This window comes from Lissotriton vulgaris, chromosome 7 (genome assembly GCF_964263255.1).
Source record: "Lissotriton vulgaris chromosome 7, aLisVul1.2, whole genome shotgun sequence".
In the NCBI taxonomy this organism is placed as follows: domain Eukaryota; kingdom Metazoa; phylum Chordata; class Amphibia; order Caudata; family Salamandridae; genus Lissotriton; species Lissotriton vulgaris.
The window spans coordinates 1,515,495,805-1,515,523,306 of record NC_141695.1 but is presented as its reverse complement, the minus strand read 5'-3'; the positions used below and the strand labels follow the sequence as shown (position 1 = coordinate 1,515,523,306).

At 51.2% G+C, this 27,502-nt stretch overlaps 1 protein-coding gene across 1 annotated transcript in view; it reads left to right on the top strand.

The window, feature by feature from the left end:
* Positions 1 to 27,502, top strand: part of LOC147705912 (inactive serine/threonine-protein kinase TEX14-like) — a 722,788-nt gene that overhangs the window by 348,089 nt on the left and 347,197 nt on the right. The window contains exons 9-11 of the mRNA XM_086929575.1: positions 5,056 to 5,246; positions 5,742 to 5,893; positions 6,119 to 6,309. Coding sequence (XP_086785701.1) covers positions 5,056 to 5,246; positions 5,742 to 5,893; positions 6,119 to 6,309 — 534 coding nt within the window. The remainder of the gene's footprint in view (positions 1 to 5,055; positions 5,247 to 5,741; positions 5,894 to 6,118; positions 6,310 to 27,502) is intronic.

Sequence of the window (27,502 nt, the reverse complement as noted above, 5' to 3'; positions counted from 1 at the left end):
GACCATATCTGATCTAAGGTGGGGCCGTGAATATGGGTAGGGGAGTGAAGGTGAGAAAGAAAATTAAGACACTGAAGAGTAGCTTAAAAAATCTTTAGAGGGCAGGTCCTCCCTAGGATCACCTGGACAGTAATTAAAATCTCCGAGAAGGAGCACTGAAGAATTGTTGACCACAAGTGGCCACGAGTGGCCAGTAATTCTTGTAAGACAGGCACAAAAGTAGGCATATTCTGAGGGGGACGATACATTAGAACTATTGTGATGGGAGCTAAAAGGTTAACTGAGCGAGCAACCAAAAAATCTATATCAGGTATAGGAGGATGGGGAAGAAGCTGAAACTGAAGATGGGAACGAATGATCATCGCCACACCCCCGCCGCCCTTACCAGCTGGACGATCCGCCCTAAGAGCGTAGTACGAGTCGGGGAGGGCGGACAACAGATCAGGAAGGGAATCAGCAGAAAACCAAGTCTCAGTAAGAAACAAAAGGTTCGGGGCGTCAGTGTCCAGTAAGTTAAAAAGCTCAAACTGGTGCTTGCTGCTGATCTAGTGTTTAACAGGCAGGCAGTTACCATAGTGGGTGCGGGGAAAGAGAGGGGAACGGGGGAAGGGGGAGTCTGTAACCGGGGAGAGAGCAGCGCGGGTTCAGGCGAGGGGGTTGAAGGGACAGAGATGCCCAGTGCCGCAACGTGCATAGACAGGGAAGGGGTGATGGACTGTGTTGTATTTAAGGGAAGAAGTTGAGCTGGGGTATAGGTAAGGGCTGGGGCAGAGTCCGAGGCCCCTAGTCCCTGTCGGTCGCGGACGGGCGCAGACGGCATGCCTTTGGCGCGCCTTCGGCGCCAGTCCGCTGCGCGTACGGGAAAAGCACATTATTTATAGGGAGAAAAAGGCAGAGGGGGCGTGGCCTATTGATGGTGGGCGAGGAAGTTGTAGCCCGCTGCAGCTAAGTAATCTGCTGCGCGGGAATGCCCAGAGTGACAAGAGCGAAAGTACAAGTCCCCAGGAGAGGGAAGTAGGTAAGTAAAAACACAGTCAATAGACAATTGTTTAAAAGAAAAATTACAGTCCTAGCGTCTCCCGGCTTCCGCCTCAGGAGTGAGATTATTAGCTTCTAGATGGCGCTCGCATTCAGCGCGTTTAAAAGCCCTCGGCAGGGGGGGCGTGGCCTATTGATGGTGGGCGTGGCCAGTGGCCTCTGGAGAATGGCGGCGAGGAAGTTGAAGCACGCTGCAGCTAAGTAATCTGCTGCGCGGGAATGCCCAGAGTGACGAGCGAAAGTACAAGTCCCCAGGAGAGGGAAGTAGGTAAGTAAAAACACAGTCAATACACAATTGTTTAAAATAAAAATTACAGTCCTAGCGTCTCCCGGCTTCCGCCTCAGGAGTGAGATTAGCTTCTAGATGGCGCTCGCATTCAGCGCGTTTAAAAGCCCTCGGCGGGGGGCGTGGCCTATTGATGGTGGCCGTGGCCAGTGGCCTCTGGAGAATGGCGGCGAGGAAGTTTTTGCCCGCTGCAGCTAAGTAATCTGCTGCGCGGGAATGCCCAGAGTGACAAGAGCGAAAGTACAAGTCCCCAGAAGAGGGAAGTAGGTAAGTAAAAACACAGTCAATACACAATTGTTTAAAAGAAAAATTACAGTCCTAGCGTCTCCCGGCTTCCGCCTCAGGAGTGAGATTGTCTTCTCCTTAGCTTAGCCCTGTGAGCCTCCCAGGGCTCACAAACAACTCAGGGGCAAGGTGGGAGCGGCGCGCTGCCTTCCGGGGCCGCTCTACCACTGGGGACAATGCCGCCTGGATGGAGCCTCTCCGGGCTCAAGAACAGAGAAATGCCCCCCTGAGCCTCCCTGGGCTCTAAAACAACAATGACTCACGTTGGGGGAGCCTCTCAGGGATCCGCCACCCCATTATCTACCCCCCGGATGTGAACAGCCACCAGAGACAAGATGTGCCCCTCCTCCCTGCAAAACAACAGGGACACCACAGTATTCAGTGAATTGGACCGGATACCCCCCTGGCCACCATCACCGTGTTGCCCGAACGAACCAGCACATTGCGGTGCAACAGCTGACTCCGGAACCCCATGACTGTCCGGGACACAGCAGACAACTCCCTCCAATTTGAAGACCAGGGACTCTCCATAAGCGACCAACAACCCTGAAGGAAGTCCGACCCCAATGTCTCCCCTCACCCCACTGCACTGGTATCTGTTGTGATGACATCCGGAGGGGGGGACTGCAGAGGCAGACCCCTGGCGGGATTGTCCAACAATGTCCACCAGCGCAGAGCTGGGAGGATCAAGAGAGACACAGGAAACAAGAGGGACAAATCGTGAGACAAAGGATCCCACCGAGACAACAGGAAGGACGAAAGAGGACGCAGATGGAAACGCGCCAAAGGCACCGTGAACACCGTAGCCGCCAACAGACCCAGAAAGCGCAACCATGGACGGACCGGAAAGGAATGACCCTCCAGAAAACGACAAGCAAGGGAGCACAAGGTCACTGCCTGAGCCACCTGCAGGAAGACCCGATTCAGATTGGTGCGAAAACGAGTCCCTATGAATGTCAAGTCCTGTGAGGGCACCAGCTGACACTTAGGGAGATTCAACAGAAACCCATGGGCCCCTCAAGGCTGAACACACCACCTCCTGATCCCTCAACAACGAAACCCTGGAGGGAGCATGAAGGAGCCAATCGTCCAGGTAAGGGTAAATCAGAACCCTCTGAAGATGCAATGAAGCCACCAACGGCGCCACCACCTTGGTGAACACTCTGGAGGCCGACCGCAGGCCGAAAGGCAGGGCCTGAAACTGATAATGCCTCCCGAAGACAAAACCTTAGGAATTGATGAGATAGGGGGAACCAGGACATGATAATAAGCGTCCTGAAGGTCCAGAGTGCACATGAAATGACCCGAGAGAACCAGGGAAATCACACGCTGAAGAGTCTCCATCTTGAATGGCAGATGCAAAACAAACTTGTTCAGGGCCTTCAGATCCAGGACAAGACAGACACCCCCATGTCACCTTGGGGACCAGAAAAATGATGGAATAAAATCCACGACCGCTCTCCACAGGAGGGACCTCCTGCACCGCCCCCTTGTCCAGCAGCGCTGTGACCCCAGACACAGCTCCGATCTCTTGGATGGACAAGACGGTCAGGGAGTCGGACGGACCCCAGAGTCCGGAGGAGGATCCGAAAATTCAATGATGTACCCCAGTATCACAATGTCCAGCATCCACAAATCTGAACAGGAGGACATCCAGGATGGAAGAAATAACCAAAGCTGACGTCCGACCAAGGATCCGGCGCCGGCCACCAGATAGTCAGGAACGAGACTTCTCAGGAGGAGACTATGCTTTCTTGTCTCGACTTTTGCCATACTGTAAACATCCCCTGCCACATGAAAACTGCCTGCGAAAGGGAGGATGGATGAAGCTCTTGGGCTTCGAAGAAGCCTGCGCAGAGGAAGGCTGTTTGAACGAAGAAGAATGTTTCTTCTCTTTAAACAGACGATGCAATTTGCCCTCCAATTCTTCTCCACACATCATGGTACCCTGAAAGGGCAATCGCAACGCAGAAGACTTCTGACCCGAATCTGCCTTCCAGTCCTTCAGAACCAAATTGTGGCGAGCAGCACACAAGCACCCAGAGAAAGGGCCAAGGCACGCACCATGTCGAAGGAAATATCAGACAGAAACACCACCTGCCGCTCAATATGATCCAGAAGCCCTAAATAATCAGTCAAATCATCCATAAACCCATACAGGGACTTGATATCTTGAGTAAGTGACTGAGCCACATAAGTCCCATAAGTGCCAGCCCGGAGCGCCAGATGAGAACCAGAATAAACCTTCCACAGGGAAGTGTACTTCTTGTCCACAGGATCCCACACTACAGCATCCTCAGCCAAAGAAGTAGGACCCATGTGACTGGCCACAAAAGAATTGATGAGAATGGAGTCCGGCAAGTCCTTGGCCTTATCCTGAAGAGGATAGAGTTTCGCCATGAAAAAGGGAAGCATAATGTGATTAGGGTCCTTCCATTCCCTGTTAAGGACCTCCAGGATATACGGATGAACCGGAACATCAACCGCAGCAGTGTTCTGGAATTGGCAAAGCGAAGAATCCCCAGAAGTGCTTGGTGCATCATCGCAAGGAAACCCCATATTCGCTCTCACATGTTTCCACAATTCCGGTAACATCTCCTTGTCTATGTATTTGCCCGTCAGGTCATCACTCCCCAACCACTCATCCTCAGAAGCAGAAGAAGGCGATGATAGGGCCCGACCAGACTTCTTGGACCTAGGTGCTCCACCCATCTCCAGCAAGGTCTCCTTAATGAGACGTTTAATCTTGGCCTCGCTACCCATCTTATTCCATCTGGAGCGCGCAGGAGAAGGCGAAGAAGAAGAAGCAGAGGAAGAGGAGGAGGAAACATCAACATGCTGGGTAGAGTATGGTTATGTACTCCCAGTAGAGGGGGGAGGGGTGTACCAGCATTCCTTCTTTTCTTTTTTCTGTCAGTGAAATAGATTACCTAACTTGTGTAGTATGAAGGGGACGAGGACAGAAGGACCTGGGGGTAATGACTGTTGAAGCAGAGAGGGGTGTATAACGTGGCAAGCTCTAAGGGTAGATAAGGTTGCACATGTGCTTTTTTTGCTCCGTTCAATGTTGTGGTCCCTTTCTATGATGGGGAGGAAATGCCACAAATTCAGAAGAACAGTAGTCATTCATTCCTTTCCTTGATGTGACCCAACCTAAATCCACTAGTCTCTCTACTTGTCATAAACGAATGCTGGTACTCATGGTGTGCAATCTGCACAGCATGTGAAACCAATGGAAAACCCCATTATCTCTTGAAGAGGTGTTTCCCTGCAGACTATAAAGCCATCTTTATCCTGAGCTTTACTCTCTGCGCTCACTGTTTCCTATTTGCCTCAGCTGCTGTGTCTCTGAAAATTAATGATATCTCTTGTGTGCCTGAATGAGGTCTCTGGATTGTTTAAAGGCATGAATTTTATTGCATGCTGTTTCCTTCTCGATCTCACAGAGAAATGAGTTCCCTGCACTCCGGGAAGATGAAATCACCTTACTCCTGCTGCAGATTTGTGAAGCTTTGATGTTTTTACACTCCCAAGGATACATCCACCGTGCACTTACCTCACACGCTGTGCAGTTGGTCACATGCCGCACCGCTAAGCTGAGCAATCTAGAGTACATGCAGCCCAGGTACTTATCAAGGTAGGAGTGACTTACATTGCATACACGCATAGGTATGTAAGATATCAGAAACTTTAAATACATGTAGCAAGCCATATATGATGGAACATCACAGAGGAGTAAAGTGCATGCATCCAAGACACATTGGAGGCCACCAACCTGGAGTAGATGCACATAAATAGGTGCCAGAGAGTAATATCAGGGTGCATACAGCCGAAGAAGTTTTTAGAGAGCAGCAGTCTGGTACCTGCAGACTAGCTTTGTGTCCAAACTAACCCCACCTTAAAGTATATGCTACCTCTATAGTCATGAGAGAGCTGCATCCCAGGGTAGATTCAAACCCATGGGCTCCCACCAGATCCAGGGGGGCGGGGAGAATGTCAGAATTGGCAGATCCCTTTCTAATACCAGTGCTGTCCATACTGATGTTCCTGAGCTATGTACTTGATGTCTGGTAAACCTATTTGGACAGATCCCAAACAGGGCATATCTTTCAGTGTTTGTTGTCTGTTTCAGTACAATGAGCTGTACCGCCAGGAACATCTGGTCACACACCATCCCAGCACCGCTCTTCAACTGGCTGGCCCCTGAGGTGATTGAGGGACGTCCAGCTTCCTTGCGCTCTGACTTCTACAGCTTCTGCACCATTATGCAAGAGACCTTTACAGGTGAGGATGCCATTGCTTTGGGCGAGTTGTGAGATGGATTATATGTGTAGCCCCTCACTTTGTGCCCAACTGTGTATCATCTGTACCTCTGTAATCCAAAAATGTGTGTTTGAAGTGGACGTGTGCTTTTACCACAGGTGCTGTCCATGGTGTGTCTCATCTTGGGTGTACTCTCACCTGTACTGCTCCATGGTATGTTGCTCACTCTGTCCCTTCTCTTTTTAGGCACCATTCCCTGGAGTGGAGCTGATGGTCTGACTGTAAAGAAGATGGTGGAGTCTGGGCTCTCCTTAGCAGCTGATTCCAGTGTACCTCGTGCCTACTTCCACGTTCTGGAGACTGGCCTCAGCCCGAGGGAGCGAGATCGTACCTTGACATTACAAGATGTGCGCTATTCTTTGCGACGTGATGTGAAGGTAAAAGTGTCCTTTTTCATATGTTCTTCATTTTGGGATTTTCTTTGAAATTGTTAAATATATTATCTCTAGTCACATGTGGGATCCTGGACCAAATTTTAGTTTAAATGTTTTTCTTTTTTTTATTATTATTATTTTCAAAAGAAAGTATGTTTACAGTAGGTAACATTGTCTTTCTTTTTTTAACGAGCCAAACAAAGTTAATTAAAATCAAACTCCATAAAACACATGTGGCACAATAAATAACCCTTTCGACCCATTCAAAAATATCCCAATAAATAACATAGTGAATAATGCTCTTAAGCATTAGACCTTACATGAGTACTGTGAGAAGGTGGCCTGGTATATGCTGTCCACTATTTAAAGTGGGCACATTGCACCAGTCCAAAACGATCCTTGAGATGTATGAGGCCAAATTTAGAAAGCTATCCTAGTTGTAGCTGTGGAGAGCAAGGAAAGAAAACAAGTCCCTCGTCTAATTTTTGGATCATGTGTTGCACAGTAATCATGTACAATACTAATGGGGTTAAACATATACATTATTTGAACACAATAGTTGCATGTGACATGTAGATTCAGTGGAGACAATAATGCGAAAAAACAAGAATATTTTGATAAAAATGTACAAATCGATTTTTATTTATCATTACATTAAAAAATAAACATGCGTTTTAAAATAATAAAAATATATTAAACAAGCATTTATAATGCAACGGTTTCGCCTTTGGAAAATTTAGAGCTATTGGCAATGTAAATGACAATGCCATTTATTTATCCGTTTTCAAAACCAACACATAAATGCAAATTTTGTCATTTACAATGCCAATAGCGCAAACTTTTCCAAAGGCGAAACCGTTGCATTGTAAATGCTTGTTTGTTTTACTTGCGGCTAGCATCACATGTACGTTCTGAGAAAAGGAATGAAGTTAGTGTGAAAATGCAAAAAGAAACAAAAAAAATAGTGTCACAATCCTTTTATGCACTCTTTTTTTTTTTTTTTTTTTTTTTAAGGGTGAAGAAAAAAAAACTTTATTGTTTCGACAGAATAAACAATACGTTCCCTCCCCAAAATTGGCATCAAAGTACAGAAAATACATGTGTACGCAGTTCACCCCCCCAGCCCGGCTCCAACAGTTGCAGATAGAACAGGAAACGCAAGAATCAGATCCACGGGATACAGTGCAAGTACAGAAACTGACATAAGGAACATGTGCGTAGTCATCAGGGTAGTACCCCAGCCCCTACTCTCCCTCCCCTTCCCCCGCCACCCCTTCCTCAGGTCCCGATTCCTCGGACGAGAACAATGCAGCACTAGTAGCATCGGAGTCGCTGTCAGTCGACCCCACCGCACACATCATACGCCATGCAAGTAAGTCCTCCTGTAGCCGCTCATCCCTACGCGTATGCTGCATGTGCGTTTCTTCAGCCAATGTCCATTCCCCCACATCCCGAAGCCATAATGTCATATCTGGCGCCCTTTGTCCCATCCAGGTTATAGCCACCCGCCGTCTAGCCAGCACTAAGAGCAGCTGCAGCATTTTATATGTCAGATTCCTCTTCTTAGGTTTGGGGACCAGGGCTAACAAGCAATGGATCGGGGACAGGTCAAGACGCAGTCCCGTGACCCTCCGGATGTAGGCCACCACTACCCTCCAGAAGTCCCCGACTAGTGGGCACTCCCAAGCTAGATGGAGAAATCCGGCTCCTGCTGAACCACACCGAGGACAGGCATCCGATTTATCCGCCGCAATACGGCGCAGAGCAACTGGGGTTACGTAAGTGCGGTGCATGAAATTAAAATGGATTAATTTGAAACGTGCGTTACACGATACCTTCTTGGTGAGCGTCCCTATCCGCCTCCGCTGTCCCGGGTCCAAGGCAACCCCTAAATCTGCCTCCCACGCCGCCCAGGACGGAGACACCGGAGGCGCCGAGTCGCTTCTCATCGCTGTATAGAAAAGCGTTATCAATCGCCGTCCCGCGCCGCACGATAGCAAGATATTCAAAGTATGGGACACCTGGGGCGCCTCAGGGAACTGTGGCCACGTCGCTCTCGCCATGTCCCGCAGGCCTCCATAGTGAAGGTATTGGCCCCCCGTAAGACTGAAGGCCTCAACAGCTCTCTCCAGGGTCACAAAGGACTCGTCCGGATATAAGTCTGCCAATGTGTCGCAGCCGCCCTCACGCCATTCCCGAAACGACATGTGCTCTTCCATTAGAGCGACCGGTGCCAATATCCATATCGGCAGCTCCCTATGAAAAGGGGCCCGTCTCAGCACTCTTTCCACCACTCGCTGCCAGATCCCCGCAGTATGCCGAACAATATACGGCAGGTTGCCATCCGCAGCTCTGCCACGCATCAGAGCCAATTGCAACGCCCTCTCATCTGCGCTACCCGCCAGGAGTTGCAATTCCCAATTTTCCGCGCCCGCGAACCAGCGCGCAGCCGGTATAAGTTGGGCCGCGTAATAGTAGAGATCAAAGCGTGGGGCCTCCAAGCCCCCCTCCTCCCAGCGCCTGACCATCGTGCGCAGCGCAACTCTGCTGCGTCTGCCTGCCCAAAGCAGGGAGGTAAGCATCGTGTTAAGCTTGTTGAAAATTCGAGGGGGAAGAGGACAGAGGGTATTCTGTAGGATATACAATATTCTAGGCAGCATCACCATCTTTGAGACGGCCAATCGTCCCATGAGGGAGAGAGGAAGCGTATTCCAAAAGGACACAGATTGTTGTAGGGAACTGAGCACACGGTCGGCGTTGCGGGCCAGCAATTGTTCATCAGAGACAGCCACCTGAATACCCAAATAGCGGAAGGCCTCCAACTCCCACCGCAGCCCCAGGGGCGGGAAACCCACACGAGGGTCTTCACCGCATCCCGCAAGGGGAAAGATCAGGGATTTCTCAGGATTAAGACGCAACCCAGAAGCTGCACCAAAGCGTTCCAAGTGGCGTAACAGGATCGGCAGCGACTCCCGCGGGGAGGTCAGGTAGAACAACGCGTCGTCCGCATACAGCGAAACCAGGTGTACCACATCCCCCACTCGTATTCCCCAGGGTGCCATCTCCGCGCGTAGTGTCACTGCGAGGGGCTCAATCGCCAGAGCGAACAGGAGCGGTGACAGGGGGCACCCCTGACGGGTGCCCCTGCCCAACCTCCACTCCTCCGAGCGGGCCGCTCCGAGCCTGACCCTGGCCGTAGGCGCACTGTAAAGGATCCGAATCCAGGTGCAGAAAAGGGGCCCCATCCCCGCTAACCGAAGCACCTCCAATAGGTACCCCCAGCTAACTGTATCGAAAGCTTTAGCCAGGTCTATTGAGACCAGGACCTGAGGATCCTCCCTATCGCGCACCTCATGTAGAACGTGGTTCAGACGCCGGAGATTCATGGCGGTGTTGCGGCCCGGAATGAACCCGCACTGATCAGAATGAACCAAGTGGGTCATATGCGGAGCCAGCCGGGTGGCCAAGATCTTAGTAAGAATTTTGGCGTCGGTATTGATTAAAGTGATCGGCCGGTAGGCCGTAGGATCACAGTCATCCCCACCCGGTTTCAGGAGCATGCAGACCTCACCCTGCTGCATGGTGGGCGGGAGCGCAGCTCGCACCATCGCTTCATGGTAAACCTGCAAGAGATGGGGCGCGAGAGTATCAACAAACGCCTGGTAAAACTCTGGTGGAAAACCGTCTCCACCCGGCGACTTAGCCTTCGGCAGGGCGGCCACCGCCACCTTGACCTCATGAAGCGTCACTGGAGTATCCATGTCCTCAGCATCCTCTTTAGAGAGGGTCTGGAGGGGCAAATCCCGGAGGTATGGCTGATAGGACGCCTCTGTCACCAGGGGGTCAGCAGTATAGACCTTCTGCAGATGTGTGCGGAGCACCGCAAGAAGGTCCCGTTCCGAGTGTACTAGGACCCCAGCGGGATTTCTCAACGCAACAATCCGCGCAGGGGCCGATTCTCTTCGGAGAATCCAGGCCAGCAATCGGCCCGACTTGTCCCCCTCACGGTGAAGGCGTTGGCGATATCGACCAAGAGTGAATCTATCCAGCCGGTTTAGGATATCATGGACGCCTTCTCGGGCTGTCCGCTCAGAGTCCACGTTCGACCCGTCCGGGTCCGATAAGGACTGGCAGTGGCTGAGGCGCTCCTCAGCACTCGCGAGGTCACGGAGCAGCTGTTTGCGAACTCCATATGTCAGACCCATACAAGCGCCCCGCACGACTGCCTTAAGGGCATCCCATTTGATCGCAAAAGGGATATCACCCACTTCCCAGTTCAGGTCCAGATAATTACGCAGGGACGTCTCCACATGTTCCCGTCCCACCGGATCCTGCAGAAGATCCCCTGGCATCCGCCAGGTCCTTGGGCGGGAGGAGCGGTCTACCCACTGTACCGTGCACGTCACGGGCGAGTGGTCGGATAAGAACCGGGCCTGATGTGTGACCGATAAAACAAGGGATGCGCCAATGTTGGCCGCAAGGACCCTGTCGAGCCTGCTATGTGTGTTATGTGTGGGGGTATAGCAAGTGTAAAGCTTCAGTCCCGGATTGCCGAGTCGCCAGACATCCACAGCACCCAGATTCTCCATTACCTCCCGGAGTCGTGCCGTCATCCGAGGTTTTGTACCCGCCCGGGGGGGATGCCTGTCCAGCAGTGGATCCAGTACACAATTAAAATCTCCAAGCCAGAGGAGGGGGGCATCCAGGTCCGTCGCTATAAGCTCCTGCAGGCCGGTAAAGAAACTCGGGTCATCTATGTTAGGTGCATATGAGTTCACCAGCAGGAAGTCCCTCCCATCCAGTTTCACACGTATAAGAACATATCTGCCCTCAACATCAGCCTCTACATACTGGACTGCTAGGGGTACCCCCGGTGCCACCCAGATCAGGACCCCCCTAGCATAGGTAGAGAAGGAGGAATGGAACACCTGACCCCTCCATTTCCTTGCCAATTTAAGAGCACCCTCCTCATTCAAATGCGTTTCCTGCAGGCACGCCACTGATACTCCATGCCGACGAAGGAAGGATAGCACCCTATGCCGCTTGGAGCAAGTACCCAGGCCACGCACGTTCCAAGTTAAAAATTTGAATCCCATAAGCGTTGGTCATGCCCATCCGGGCACCCAGGTCTCACTTCTGCAAACAGCCTCCTAGGGGCACGAACAGTAGTACACACTATGCCAAAAACAAATACCCCCCACAACTCCCCCCATCCCCACAACACCCGCAACCACCCAACCCCAGAATCAGTCCCCCCCCCCTCCCCCACCCATAAGGAGGAATGACTCAACAGGAAAACACACCAACCCGGTCATCCCACGCCAGTGCCTTCCAAAAACCAAAGGACCCAACACCCCATCAAAACCAATCCCCCCCCCCCCCCACCCGCGAGCAAGAGGACAGCAACAACCAAGAACGCTACCCTGCCCTTCCCCTGCCAGTGCCAGGACGTGCACAGCCACCCCATACACCCCACGCACCCCACACTCACACACAACCAACCAAAACCCACCCACCCTTTCCCCCAACTCCCCGAGGACCCAATGTTCCAGGACAGTCTCTGGGAATGTTCATGAAAGTCAATACCAATGCTGGGCGACGGTACGCCATAAACTCTTGGACCTCTCACCACATCGCCTCGGCCAACATGATGTCCATCCACTGTTCAGCCCACCAACCAGGGTTCCCAGTGCCAGGCAGGGACAGCACTGGGCAAGCAAAAACCAGGAGGGGCGACCCACCCAACCTCCCAGGACAACAACATTTTAACAAGACAGTACCTCATATCAGAGTTCACTCGGGCCGTGGTTCGGAGAGGGCGGTTTCCGGTATCACCGGGGGAGCAGAGTGTACCTCCAGCAAGGTTTCCTGCAAGGTATCCGGGACCAGGATCTCACCAGGTGCAGTGGCCTCAGGTGACTCCGAAGCGGCCCCCGCCGTCGATGGTCTCACGTGGAGCGCCCCATCCTCGCCCACGGTAATCCGGGACTCGGGTGAACCCCGGGATCCAGACCTGCGTCTCCCTCGGCCTCGCCGGCGCCTCGGGGGCCGGGTCCCCCAGGTCTCGCGGGGGCCACCCCGCTCACCAGGAGGTAGGTCGTCTCCTCGTATCTCGAGCCACTCCCACACTTCCGCCGGGGACTCAAAGAAGTGAGCGCGCCCTTGGGAGAGCACCTTGAGTTTGGCCGGGTAAAGGAGCATGTATTGCAGCTTCATGTCCCGAAGTTTCTGCTTGACTCCCAGGTAGGACTTCCGTTGCTCCTGCACCTGCGGAGTATAGTCGGGGTAGATGGAAACACGACTATTTTCAATGGTGATGGACTCCATTTCTCTCGCGGCCCGTAGAATACAATCCCGATCCTTATAATTTAGAATCTTTGCAATGATGGCTCTAGGTGATTCGCCTGGGCGTGGAGGGGGAACCAGGGCCCTGTGTGCCCTCTCAATAACAAAGACACTGGACAGTCCGGTCGGGCATAGCTGGGTACGGATCCACGTCTCCAAGAAGCGTTCAGCGTTTCCCGCCTCAAGGCGCTCCGGCACGCCTAGGACCCTGATGTTGCTCCGGCGGGCCCTGCCTTCCGCATCTTCCGCTCTCCGCTCCAGAGCACGGGTAGTGGACGTCAGGTGCGCGACCGATTTCTGCAGGGAGGCCACTTCAGTTTGCAATTGTGTGATGTTGCCTTCCGCATCTGAGACCTTGTCCGCCACCTTACGGAGGTCCGTCCGGAGGAGATTTACATCGATCGACACAGTCTCGATCTGCCTCTCCAAGGCAGAATGGGAGCCCTGGATTGCCTTCAGGATCTCTGCCCGGGAGGGTTCATGCGGTCCATCGCCCCCTTCGTCCGGTCCCGTCTGCCGCGTGATCCTCTGCGATGGCAGTCTTGGGGTGGTATACTGCACGATGGTGTTGGGTTGGGAGGATTTCGCAGTCTTATCCTTGCGGTTTGTCATCCTGGCGGGCAGACCGGGAGCCCCCTCGAGGCGCCTCAGCTAGGACTCGCCCGGTCCCACCGGGTAGGCACAGATCCCAGCAGCAGAGCTAGGGCGGAAGGACCGGTGTAGAGGACAATTCAGCAGGGCGTACCAGGCAAATCCGGGCCAAGCGACGACCCCCACCACTAGCCAAGGGAGAGCGCAGCAACCAGTAGGCAAGATGCACTCACCGAGCTGGGCGGGAGGACCTCCAATAGTCAGGGTAAAAGCAGCTTACCGCCAGCCAGCGCACCTCGGGCGAGCCCCCTCCAGTTCCAGGGGTAACACTGCGATTTTCAAGCCCCTCGGGGCAGCACAGTCCGAGTTCCGCTGCCACACAGGGGGGGGGGGGGGGGGGGTGCGCTCCGGCAGACGGGGAAAATAGCACGCGTCCCCCAGGAGTCGACACAGCAGGACGCCACTAGTTACAGCGCCAGTTCCACGTGGGATGGTCTCCGCAGCACCCCGCAGCAGGGACGGAGGCCGCAATCTCCACAGCTACAGGGAAACCACAGGGGACAGGCCGCCCGGCTCCCAGTGCAGAGGCGGGCCGCGGTGTAAGCAGGTCCGGCGATTACACCGCCTCAGTCCCCAAGAGGTCGCGCAGAGCCCCAGGCACCAGCGGAAACACCCACCTCGAGCCGCACTCCGCAGCCGGGATCTCCGGTGTAGGATCGGGTCGGTGGGGGGAGGGGCCAGCACCGCAACCCCCTGCACAGGTCAGCGGGAGTCACCGGACCCCAGCTCAGCCCTCCACTGGCCTCTCAGGACGTCCACCACAGGTCACCGACCATCAGGAGGTCCGCCGTGCACTCGAGCGCCTCCCCAGCCGGGAGACTTCCTCAGCAAGCGGGCCGCACGCACCGCTACTCCCTCGCGCAGGCCCAGTCCGCGGTCTCGCGTGCAGACAGGCGGAGCTCACCGAGCGCCGCGGTGTTCTCCGGCGGCTTCAACGGGGCATCAGAGGCTCTCCTGGCGACGTGGTGGTCCCAGACGGGACGAGAAAGGATCCGGACCGTCAGCACCCCTATGGGGGGTCCAGCAAGGATCTATTTGGCAGGATATGAAGGGTCCTCGGACGGAGCTGGTGAAGCTCACGTCCTGTCGGCCATGCTGCTTGGCCACGCCCCCTTTTATGCACTCTTAAAAAGCTGGATCTAGGCCCAGAGGCATTGGAGCGCTTTACGTGAGTACCAGAAAACATTACATAGGGTCATAGTTTCATGTAGATTAAGTGATTGCCCAGAATCACAGGATGTTGAATTGACGCTAAACTTGAACCTAGTTTCCCAGTTTCGAAGTCAACTATGGCCACAACATGTCCTGGTTGACTAAAGTAATTGTCATCTGGCAGACAAAGGAGAAGCGCAGAGCCTGATATCTACTTTGCTTGTATGGAGTGGAAGAGTACAAAATTAAACTGAAGAGCTCCCTTGCTGGCCCTCACCAACCTCCACCACCCACTGCTGAAGTCCTCTCCCCTGCTGCAGTACCCTGAAAAGTAAGTGCTAAAGGCTTCCCTTCAGCAGCTCTTTGCAGACATTCACACCTGGAGGGAAGGGAGGCAGGCACAGCTCACGCTGTGACAGTCGGAATGGAGCAGCCCATTGTCATTCTGCCTCGGACATTGGCCTGCTGGCATGACTTCATGGGCATGAGAGGGCCTGTTTGCTAGGGCTGTAACAACAGCCGTTGACGCTGTGCACCAGGGGTGGAGTCCATAGTAGGCCAAAAAAACAGTTCGCCAACTGGCCTCAGCCAGAGGCCCATCAGCCGATGCCAGACTGCCTGCCTTGCCAATCCGAGGCTGCTCTTAGAACTCTATCACCTCATTAAGATAGACCATACTCACGAGCAGGACTTTAAGCAGGATGAAAAAACTGGGGAGTTTGCAATGGCCGATGCAATTAAAGGCGTGACTTATAAAAACATAAGCTAAAAATCTCAGGGTAGTGGGCCGCCTGACTGGTATTTTGCTTTTTCTGCATCCAGATATATGATACAACAAATAACATTATACCTACAACAAGCCAGGGCTATTGGCTTTGTCAGTGGTTTTTAGTTGCATAAGATAAATAAGCAGCAACCATGGCTTTGTTGTATATGATAATGAAATTGCTTCAGTCCTCAAATGATGAGACTGTGAAAGACTAAAAAGCGTTTCTGTGAAGTTATATCAAAGGTTTTGAGCAGTGATTCTGCAGCAGAATTAAGGTTTTTTTTCATCCAGAAGGATAGGGCAAAAATGGAAAGCCAATAGGGACCTGTCTCAGCGCCCACTTTTAAGAACTGACGGTGCTGAGCACCAGAATGGCCCGGCCCACTTACAGCCCTGCCCATTAGCACTTAAAAGAAGCCCCCAACATCCTGCACTGTAAAGAGAAAAGAAAATACACACGATAAGGTGAAATGTTATGAAGTCGTTTCTACCATATTCCTAGTTTTTTCTGTTAGCAGCGACATCAGGTCAGTACAATGTTTTAAATAAGCTGGTACCGAGTACTGGCAATTTTATTTATTGAAGGAGCGTACCTGCACTGCTGAAGAAAAACCTAATACTTTTAGTTGGAGAGTACCGGCACTTCTCAGAAACAACCAGGTACAGCACTTCTATTTTTCCATTTCAATACCTGCGCTTCTATTATTCAATTTCAAGCACTGGGTCAGTACTTAATGGTAATGCAAAATTAAAACATTGTATCCCTTTAATAAATAATTGAAGAAGGTTTGCGTTTCCAAAAATAGCCCCGTCATGAAAAAGACTCCAATTTTGAGTAAATTGCATTTTCCCCACATATTCTACTACTGTTAGAACATGCCTCCACCAAATCCTCTGAACGAAAATGAAAGGTGGTGTCAGATTAACAATGACAGTTACTTGGGGGCACGTGAAAAACCATCATTTTCAACCAAACCACCACAAACACCTGTGACCACCGCTCTGGCTGAGAGCATCACAAGGACACGGTGGTACCAGCTGACAAATTTGCACACCATTCAGCGTTACTGTACAGTCTCCTGATAGGGAAAGCCGCGCGGTTATTCCAGTACCTGTCAGCCAGCTCCAGCACCTCTTGCACATTGCCGGTGCAGACGCGGATGCTGCCAGTGTACATGTACTGGATGACGGCCTCAACTGTCTCCATGTCGGGGCCATTCTCGGAGCTACATTTGCGCATCTCCACGCGGCCGGAACGTCGCAGAAGAGCCCCTGACGCCGCTGCTCATTCTGCCGTGCCGAGAGCTCAGCGCAATGCCAGGGGTAGCGCAGTTCCTCCGCCGTCAGACACAGAGACTTAAGTAGACACACAAAAGACTCCGGTATGATTAAAAGCCATTTTGAACTCGTAACCTCCCATGGCTTTCTTAATTGACACTGTCAGCAGACTGCCTTGATTCGAATGATTGCACAAATGCACACGATAGTGTGAATGTGATTGAAAGCACAGTGCCTCAATGGACCCTGCTCTATCAAACACAGGATGGTGAGCATACGGACATGATGCAAATGAGCCTTGCTGAATAGTTCAGCTGGGGCTCAGATCAGGGTAACAGAAGCGGTCCCTTGGGTGCCATAGACAGCATCCACTCCTACTCACCAGCACTCCAAGCCAATGAGCCTACCCTTTCATGAGTACCCGTACTCTCCTTGGCAGCAGAGGCGTACTGGTACTCAGAGTGATAAAGCTAAGAAGTGCTGGTACTTAATACTGGTGAGTACCGGCCAATTTAAAGCACTGCCCCACACAGTGATCTGCCAGACTAGTCTATCGGGCACTGCCCGATTGCCCTATTGACCAGTCCGACCCTGACTGACCTATAACATATGGTTTACTGCCACACCAATCACTTAGACCAACTTATCTACCCAGCAAAACATTCCACTTAACACAGTGCTTGGATCCATCACACAACTATCCTCCACCACACCACGGTTAGACACTATAGCACTCACATGCACCACAACAATCTCCACCTTCATATATTTTATCTACTCTACACCACTCCACTGAATCACACAACTGAACGCTTCAACACGTCTGGTGTTCTGTTATTTATACTTCATATATAGCTCAAATCACCAATAGGTATCTTGGCGCTACTGGATAGTAACAGACATCTACCAACAGAGGTCACCATTAGAAGAGGGAGGCTTTCACTCATTTCCTGTATTGGCTGTAGTTCAGACAGACAGGAAGGTGCATAGGAAGCCCATTCCAATAGACAGGGGCCAGGTAAGCCTTACCTGCATTGCACTGCTAAGCTTCACCATTCCCCTGAACAAAATGCTTAAGTTCACTTCACCACTCGCGTGCAACACACGGCTAAAATGCCCCACAGCACTCACCTGCGTCACACTGCTCATCTCTACCACACCACTCAGCTGAATCACAAAGCTAAGCTCTCACCCATGCATCACCTGCATCACTCTGCTCAACTCCACCACATCACTCCGCTTCACACAGCTCAACTGACCACCATACCTCACACCGCTCAAATCAATCTGCATGACAGTGCTCAAAAGCACCACACCACTCAACTGCATCAAGCAGCTCTACACCACCAGACAATTACCCTGCAGCACACACCTCATCCCCACCACTCACCTGCATCACAGTGCTCAACACCACCACACAACTACCCTGCAGCACACACCTTAACCCCACCACATCAGTCACCTGCATCACGCTACTCAACACCACCACACCACTACCCTTCAGCACACAGTTCAACCCCACAACACCACTCACATGCATCACAGTGCTCAAATATACAGACCAGTCACCTGCATCACACTGTTCTACGTCATCACCCTACTCACCTACATACCACTGCTCAACTCACCCTCGTACCTCGCCTGCATCACACTGCTCAACACCACAACAGCACTCTCCTGCGTCACACATCTCAACGCTCCACTACACCTGGCCTGCACCACTCTACTCGGCTCTACTGCGCCAAACTCCGCACCACACACTTTCTTACGCCACACGAATATTGCTCACCTTTATTTAGTACACCGTTCACCCCCACAGCTCTAACAGAGACAGCCCTCAACTCTACATCTCTTATTTCTACCACGCGACACCTCTGCGCCAAAGAGGTGACCTTCACAGCACTGCGCCCTAACTCTTGCATCTACAACTTTCCTTTTCCATATAACATCCCCAGAAAAGTCGCACGCATCACAACGCTTCCCTGCTCCACAACACTCACCTGGGCTTAGTGCTCTACGGAGCGGCGCTCACCTGGACCCACTGTCGGTCCTGTCGCAGAGAGAGAAAGAGAATGGAGGGGGCGGCATAGAGAGTATCGCAGAAGGAGTGTGGGGGGGTGAACTGCCGCTGGAGGGTAAGGGGGCGACTGCTGGCAGTGCTCTGCAAGAAAAAAGAGGAATGACAGCCCCTACAAGTGAGTGAGCGAGGGGTGACAGCCACACCAAGGGGAGAGAGACTGACAGCTGCTGCAGAGGGAGAGGTGAGGGAAGCACCTGCAGTGGGAGAGGGGGAGTAAAAGTCCCAGTGGCGAGAGAGGCCGGTTGAAAGCCGCTGTAGGAGCAGAGGGGTGGCAGCCCTCACAGTAAGAGGCAGGGTGCCGGGAGCTCTTGATGGCGGAGGGTAACTGGTGTCAGCCAGCTCTTGCCGCAGAGGAGGGGGCAGCATCAGCCCCTGCAGGAGAAGGAGGGGGTGGGGAACTACAGCGGTCTCCAGGCTGAAACTTCCTGTACCCGGAAAGGAAAGACACCCCTAAAAGTAAAACGCGTGTCCCTGGGATCATGCGCTCTTCAGACGGCTCTCTCCACAAATTCTCCCCCCCCCCGGTTGCCGCGCTTCCGCTCCCCTCCTCGCTGTGATCGTTGTCCTGCAATTACTCCCGGCTCAGTCAATGGATTCTCTCCCCCGTCTGGCACTCTCTTACCCTCCACCTCCAAGCCTTTGTTTTTCGGTCTCTATCCCTGTCTCTTGAAACCTCTATACTGGATGACGGCCTCAACTGTCTCCATGCCGGGGCCAGTCTCGGAGCTACATTTGCGCATCTCCACGCGGCCGGAACGCGCCTCCTGGAAGTGGCCAGACAGCAGCGGGCTGAAGTAGTCCGTGGCTGCGGCAAGTACGGACCGGTGCGCCCGAAACTCGCGACTCTCTTTTCCAAAGGCCAGCGTCACGTCGCAGAAGAGCCCCTGACGCCGCTGCTCATTTTGCCGTGCCGAGAGCTCAGCGCAATGCCGGGGGTAGCGCAGTTCCTCCGCCTCGGCCTCCGCCCCGCCTGGGGCTTCCGCCTCCTCGTCCATGGAGGCCGTAACTTGGCCTTCGACGGCCCCCGGTCCAGGACTCTGTGGCTTCGGGGAGCCTGAGGCTGCCACCGTCGCCATCTTTGCTATCCTGTCAAAGCTCTGCACCGCCCAGCAACGGCGGGTGCCAAGGAAGTGATGTCCATCACAGCGTGGCCCGGGACAAAGGTGCGGGACTTAAAAAAAGCCCGAGAAACGCCCCTGAATCGCGTTTTCCCGAGAAAGCGTGATTGACAGCCTCTGTCTCCCAATGGCTAGCCTCCATTTATGGAGCTAGCCAATGGGAAACAGAGGCGGTCCGAACATCCCTACTGTAGACAAAAGTTTTCGATCTGGGAGGGGCACTGCGTGCCCCTCGCCAGGTCGAAACCTAAAAACAGTTCATTGTTACAACATGTTTGTGTTGATCATCTGAGCAAGAAAACTACACAAAAGTCGACGCAGCGTTTCGGTGCAATTAGGATCAACCACCTTCTTCATGGCAAAGTTTTCTACAAGATTTAAAATTAAACAATGCAACACATTATACTATAACCCCAATTTGAAATACAAATTCAACAGTATAAAACAAGTACAAGACAGCATATGATTCTTTTTTATCATAACCTACCTATTAAAATACAACCATGTATCCCCTGTATGATTCAGATGGGACACGTTCTTCCAGTAGTTTTTGTGTGAAGGAATAAGGAAAATAACCTAAAATATAGTTAATCACATTGTACTCTGCATTCATACAGAAACAAGCATTTACAATGCAACGGTTTCGCCTTTGGAAAAGTTTGAGCTCTTGGCATTGTGAATGACAAACTTTTTATTTATGTGTTGGTTTTGAAAACAGATAAATAAATGGCATTGTCATTTACAATGGCAATAGCTTAATCTCTCGCAAATGCGATTTGTATTGCAACTATTTCATTTATCATTTTGCACTACGATGAAAACTGGCTTGTGCATTTACTCCTGCAGAAGAGTATCAAGAGGAGAGTCAACAGGTGTCCCTGTAGGAGGTAGTGTAGTCAAGACTGTGCAATACAATACATGCTCTCTTCCTAACTCACTTGGTCTCGAATACACTGCACCACCATACATTGCGACACAAATCTGGACATACATTAAAATGAAAAACCGCCTGTTTGTCTATAGTTGATTGTACTTGGTGGCCTTGAGAGAGGAGGCAGAACTGTGGTGAAACTGCTGTGTTTGTGTGTACGAGGGAGTAGAGGAGTCGTATTTGTGACAGAACTTCTGGGTGTGGGCTAAGGAGCTGGGAAGACCTGGCACAAGAGTGGAGGAACTGCAGGGCGCACTGGGGCAGTACGCGATGCCGGTCGAGACGCCTTGGTAAGAAGCACGGTTGCATCACTCTGCACATGGGTGGCCGGCAAGCAGGGCTGTACCCCTATGTCGGAAGCAGAGTTGTATCATCCAGCGCTTGTATTGCCTACGTGTGCTCTGCTGAGATGCAGGGCTGCACCCCCCCCCCAGGTTGCTTAGATTGGATTCAGGGTTGCATCATCCCCCGCATGGCTAGGAGACACGGTTGTGAAGGCAGGGGTGCAAGGAGGCGCCGCCCAGCGCATGTCAGAGGCAGGCTCTCGTCAGCTAGCGCTTAGCTGAAACGCCCTGTGACTCGCTTGGAGGCAGGGTAGCATCAACCAGAGTATGGTAGGGACCTCGAGCTGCATCAGCCTGTGCTAGACGGGACGCAGCACAGTGCTTAGGTGGGGAGCAGGGCTGGACGGCCCGGATGGTGCAAGTGCAAGGCTGGAATGCAGGATCGCGCAGCTCGGACGCAGGGTGTTACTCGCCGGTCTCTGATATGACACACAGGACTAGTCCCCGGTGATTACCTGGGCTCAGGGGGGAGGTCCTCGGGCCCGGAGTGAATGGGGAGGGCTCGACACATCGACAGGTGCAGCAGGCTGATGTAACCCAGTGCAGCAGGCAGCAGCGGGTCCTTCATGGGCAGGCCGGGGAGAGTCCTGGTCTGGGAGGGGAGGAACCCCGCGCAAGCACGTGCAGGTCAGACCGTTGAAATACAATTTGTGAGACATGAGCAAGAGAGAGGCGGGAGGGCGAGAGGAGATCAAGGAGGGTGAGGAGGGCAGCCAGCGGAGAGAGGGGGAGGGTTGGGGGACGAAAACAAGGAGAAGAGAAGGGGCGGGGTGAGGGGGGACAAAAATAAGTGTGTGAAAAGGAGACAGGGTTAAGAAGGAAAGGAGAAGGAGCAGATGGAGATGAGGGAAGACACAAAAAAAGTGCGGGAGAGGGAGAATAGAGACAGAGTGGTGGGGAGAAGATGAAAGAAGTGCGCGAGAGAGAAGGGAGAAAGAAGAGAGAAGCGAGGAGCAACAGAAAAAGAGAAGTGAGACATTCACAGAAACGGGTGCAAAGTTGAAGTAAAAGACGCAAGAGGAGTAAGAGAAACGAAGAAAGGGGCGGTAAGTTAATACAGAGGTAGGTGGATGCAGACTGTGGTCACTGATTTTGACTCCCGACTTAAATGAGTTGAAAGAAGATGAACCCATGACAGACTTCACAGGTAAGAACTCTTACAGAGCGGACAGGGCACAGCGGCAGCTGAAGCTGCAAGTGAACCGGAGGCAGCGTCCAGAGGCTCCAGTAACAGGCTGTGTGTCACCGGCGTGTGGAGAGAGAGTGAAATGTTCCGTTTGCACTTCTGGTGTGGCACTGACTTCTACACTTCACTCAAAAAAGTTTTCACAGGCTAAACCAAGTGTCTGTGTCAAATGGGAGCCATTGCTCTTCCAGAGTCACAATGCACCAGTGTAAGAACCGTTTCCCTTAGAAAGCACATTTGTTGTGTGTCACATAACAAGGACGAAGGGAGATTGCTTTATCCTCCCTCCTGCCAAGTTTAAAATAAGGTTCCCCTGTTCCCCCCATCCCCTCCACCCCCGTCCTCTGCCATGCCTCGCCTTCTCTTGTGATTCTACCTATTTAAAGCTGTCCGTGGGGCATCCAAGAAACACTTTTTACCTAATTTGTTGTTTTATTGCTTCATTGCCTGACCACGATCAGGGTTTTCCAAGGCTGGATTCCCCTCAATACCACGTGACTTCACCATATTGAGAGGATACAATGGCGTCTCAGCGGTCTCAAAGCAGTGAGGGTGGGCTCCTTACTAAGACGGGTGGTCGCACTGAGGCATCTGAGCACTTGGGGGCTACATTTTACAATAGCATTCTAGGAACCAGTGCTTTAACCGGGATGAAAAAAACTGAAGGGTCACAAAGGGGCGTGGCCGATGTAAATAAAGGCATGACATAACACATCTTGCAAAAAAATTGTTCTTAGCATAGTGTGCCGCCCGACTGGTATGCGAAACGGAGTCGGTAGCTCAAACCTCGGATTTCCCAAGTCACGTAACTTAAGGACCCTGGATGCATTGTTTTAACACCGAGCCTCAGTTCGATTATTTGCCAAATGTAGAAGCGCTTATAAATGAGGTAAACACTGTTAGGCACTAGGAATAACGAGCATTTACAAAACTGCCCTGCATAACCTGTAACCCGCTCGCGTAAAAGGGAGGTAGTAAAACAGGACAAAGGAGACGATGGGGAAATAATGAGAGAAGGAAAACGGGTGGGGGGAGGGGGGTATTCAGCCATATGGAAGAGAAGTGCCTGGAGGGGAGCGGGGGTGACTCACAAAGATGAGAGGAAGAGAAAATTGTGAGAGGCGGCAATGGATGGACATCCTCAAAACCAGTGCTTGGAGGTCCCCGAAACCAATAGCGCTGTTAGGCCTTTCTAATGGCATACAGCGCTACATCAATATATGCTAATAAAAAATAAACGTATGGCAAATCAGAGATAAAATAGAAGGGAGAGGGTCAGACAAAGCTGGGGGTCGAAGGACCATGGAAAGTCGCGGAAAGAAGGACATGGTTGATAAAGAAACGAATACAGCAGCAAAGAAAAGCAAGGCAAGGCAGAACAATGACGGCGATTGCACCCACAAATGCATGCATGCCTGTCAACATTGGCGAACACCCGCATAGAAGAATTTGAAGCTGACATGGGGAATGTCCGATTTACCCCTGTAGGCTTGCACTTCAGGCAGTTGGACAAAGAATGTAGACAAAATGTCATGGAAAGAAGAAGGGTGTGAATTTGATGGGGCGGAGAGAGAGAATAACAAGCACCTACGGGCACACGGACATCCTGCTGGTTTTTGCTGGAGTTTTGTATGCGTTGGTCGGTCGGTTAAAATGTTAATACTAAAGCCAGTGATTAAACATAAAGTACATACGGCGCGGCACTCGTGAAACGGGCGCTGTGCTGAGACAAAAATAACAAATCACGAGCATTGCAAAAGTGCTCATGCTCTATGGAAAACTAGTGGGTAGCACAGCAACCAAACGGCGAATCGGGAGCAGCGGATCCGTGTTCGAGCCTCGGTCTGGTGTCAACATTCTGTGAATCTGGGCAAATCATTTACTTTTCCCCTGCCCAGCTAAAGTCTACTGATTTAAATTAAACAAACAAAAAAAGATGGCACACGGAGACAAGCTAATTTGAATTAAACAAAAGATCACAAGCAGAATGCGCGTGGCTTCTATTTCCCGAGGCATTACTCCATGGGCGTTACCTTGTGAAACAAGCACTCACCTGGGGAACTCGGAAAAACATGAAGCACACGGACAGGGGGCGGGGGCGGGAACGGACAGCGGGAGGGGGGTCGGGAAGGCTTCCTCCGTTGGCGGGGGGCGGGAACGGACAGCGGGAGGGGGGTCGGGAAGGCTTCCTCCGTTGGCGTGGGGGGGCGAGGAGGGGGGGGGGGCAGGACGGGATAAAAACAAAACCAAACAGAAAAAATACATTAAGAGCAAAAACGTTAAAATACGTAAACTTACAAAGTGAAAACACATTTATAAACAAAATGCTCCTTACCTGATCGCCTCGTGGGAACTCGAATCTTGCAGCCAACTCCAACAACAAACACTTGTAAAAAGACGAAAACAGGCCTACTCAAAAAAAAAAAAATAACACACAACCACCGCCGCGATGACGATCAGAAGTGGGTGGAGAGGGAAAAAATCACGGGAACGCCCACGGATCTGGTCCGGCCATGACGGACAGATCTCTGTTCCAATGGCTAGCCTCCATTTATGGAGCTAGACAATGGAACAGAGGGCGGGACTAAGAGTACACTGTAGAGACATAAGATTTCTCTGGGGGCAGAGCTAAAGCTCCGTGCCCCAGGCGAAACCTAAAAAGGGAAATACATATATATTGAGCACCTTGTAATAAGCATAAAATAATGCGTTCATTATAGCGTACCTTTTTATGTGGTACTCTTCTCTCACATGATACATTCGTAGGAGCCCCCGATAAAGTTTATCGCTATATATTAGCGTCCTTAAAAATATAAAAATTGAATATCAACTTCTCTGTGTATGTCTAGTATTAATAAATATAGCGTTTTAACGGAAAATGTTGGTGCTTACCGTTAAAAAAACAAGTATACCTTCATCAACAAATTAGGTGAGCCCTGATTAAGCTTTTGTTTGTTGGTGTACCAATATCTCTCTTTGGGAGTTCTACTGTGAGACAAAGATATTATGCTTAATAAATATCTAGAGTCATTTTTCATGTAGATTTTACTCTCTTTTCTTGAACTACAGGCTGGACAATACCTGATTCTTTTTATGTGGTACTCTTCTCTCACATGATACATTCGTAGGAGTCCCCGATAAAGTTTATCGCTATATATTAGCTTCCTTAAAAATATAAAAAATGAATATCATCTTCTCTGTGTCTAGTATTAATAAATATAGCGTTTTAACGGAAAATTTCGGTGCTTACCGTTAAAAAAACAAGTATACCTTCATCAACAAATTAGGGGAGCAGTGATTAAGCATCTGTTTGTTGGTGTACCGATATCTCTCTTTGGGAGTTATACTGTGAGACAAAGATATTATGCTTAATAAATATCTAGAGTGTCATTTTTCATGTAGATTTTACTCTCTTTTTTTGAACTACAGGCTGGACAATACCTGATTTTGTTGCTCTCTTTGCATTGCAACTCAAAGGTTAAAATCTGTAACAATTTAAAAAAAGAGACAACAGCCTTTTAGAAAGGTGTGTTGGATTATTTTGTTTTAACTACTCCTAACTATGTTCTAAGATTATTTGTCTATTGGTCTTAGTTTTGTGAAGTTACTCTCTTGAGGGTATTGTGTACGTTTTAAGCTCATTATATTTAGGGGCTAAAGCATGCTTATTTTGGATGCCCTACATTCACGCATGTGTGAATGTCATGTATGCTGTGGAGAGCAGCCTTCAGGCTTAATCTTGAAGGGATTTTAAGCAGCTTGTTTTACCAGAATATCACCTCCTGAATGACTAAATGAGGGAGAACCACACAGTAGTTATATAAAAATGTGTATTTATTAATATAACACTCTCTACTATCCTCTATACGAGGATAGAACACAAAGAATACAAGAGATCAATTGAACAGTTGTAAATAGCACAATGCACAATGGGCTCCAGGGGGAGACCAAACCATATACTAAAATAGTGGTATAACAGTCACGACTGAGATCAAGACAAGGTCTAGCGCATGTAGAATCGCTGGGATCCCAAGGAACCACCCAAGGTGAGTAGACAGGGACCCCACAGAGGCCGGGTGCAGTGTGGGAACATCACTGAGGGCTCCCTACAATTCTATGGAGAAGTCGCTGTTACACTTTTAAAGTTTAAGGACCCTTCTAGGAGGACTTCGAGCGAAGCCTTTGGAACGTAAGACTTTGAAGAGACACCCCACCCGTGGATACCGTAGTACCCAAGTTACCTATCCCAGAGGAGCCGGGTGCATAGGTCTGAAGTGGCGTTGGAAACTCCTGTCGTTCTCAATGGAGGGCTGTGAAGAAGTACTGCTGCTGTAAAAATGAAAAGGGTCCAGTGGAATCCAAGCCTGGATTCTGGAAGTGAGGAACTTGAAAGCAGAGGTGATAGAGTCTGGGTCACTTCAGAGTGACCAGGGGCTCGGGAGACAAATGCCCACCGATGTCGGGTGCTTCAGGTGCAAAGAAGGGATTTTTGACTCTGCAGCCAAGAGGACCAGGAGACATTGAGGATGACCAGAAGCCGGAGGCGAGCTGTCCTAAAAGGATGTCGAGTGCTGAGGGGTCGGTGTCCGGCTGGAGCACCAATAAGTCTTGGCAAAAGCAACGAACGCAAGAAGGTCAAACACGTTACGTGTGGACCAGCAAGTCTAGAGGACTCACCAAGCAATGGGGAGTCAGGGCACGCCTGGAGTAACCAGGAAAGCCCAGGAGAAATCAGGTAGACCCTCAGGGGAACCCATTGGCCGAATGACCAGGAGTCGCAAGGGGACCTTGAGCAAGATTGCAAAGCACCAGCCCACGGAGCACTCAGTGCGAGGAGGCCAGAGTTCTTTGGTGCAAATACTGCATAGGGTCAGGACTACACGGAGTCCAGTGCACAAGTTCGGGAATCGACAACAAGCATATGCAACTACAAATGGACGTGGTTCACAGGTGTTCAGGTAATGCAGTCGCCTCAAGGGATACTGGCCTTAAACTCACTGACACCTCAGGTTCTTTACTGCAGGGCGAACGGCGGCTGGATGCAGGGGTGTCTTTTGAGGTCAGATTTCACCTTACCGGGCCACGCGCAGTTGGGGGGTCTCCGTGCTGAGGCTGCAGGCGATGTCGGGGAGTCCTGGAGGGGTCAACCCACGGTGGACTGGAGTTCTTGAGCGCAGGGGGACTTTGCTTGAACCAGTGGGCCACTCAAACTCAGGCCGTAGGCGATGGGTGCTTTGGTTTTTCCAGACGTTGAGTTTCTTTTTCCTCAGCAGGCTCAGAGTCTGCCTTGGAGTTTCTTTCGAACAGAGCTGTTGTTCACATGAGATCCGTTTTTTGTTGAA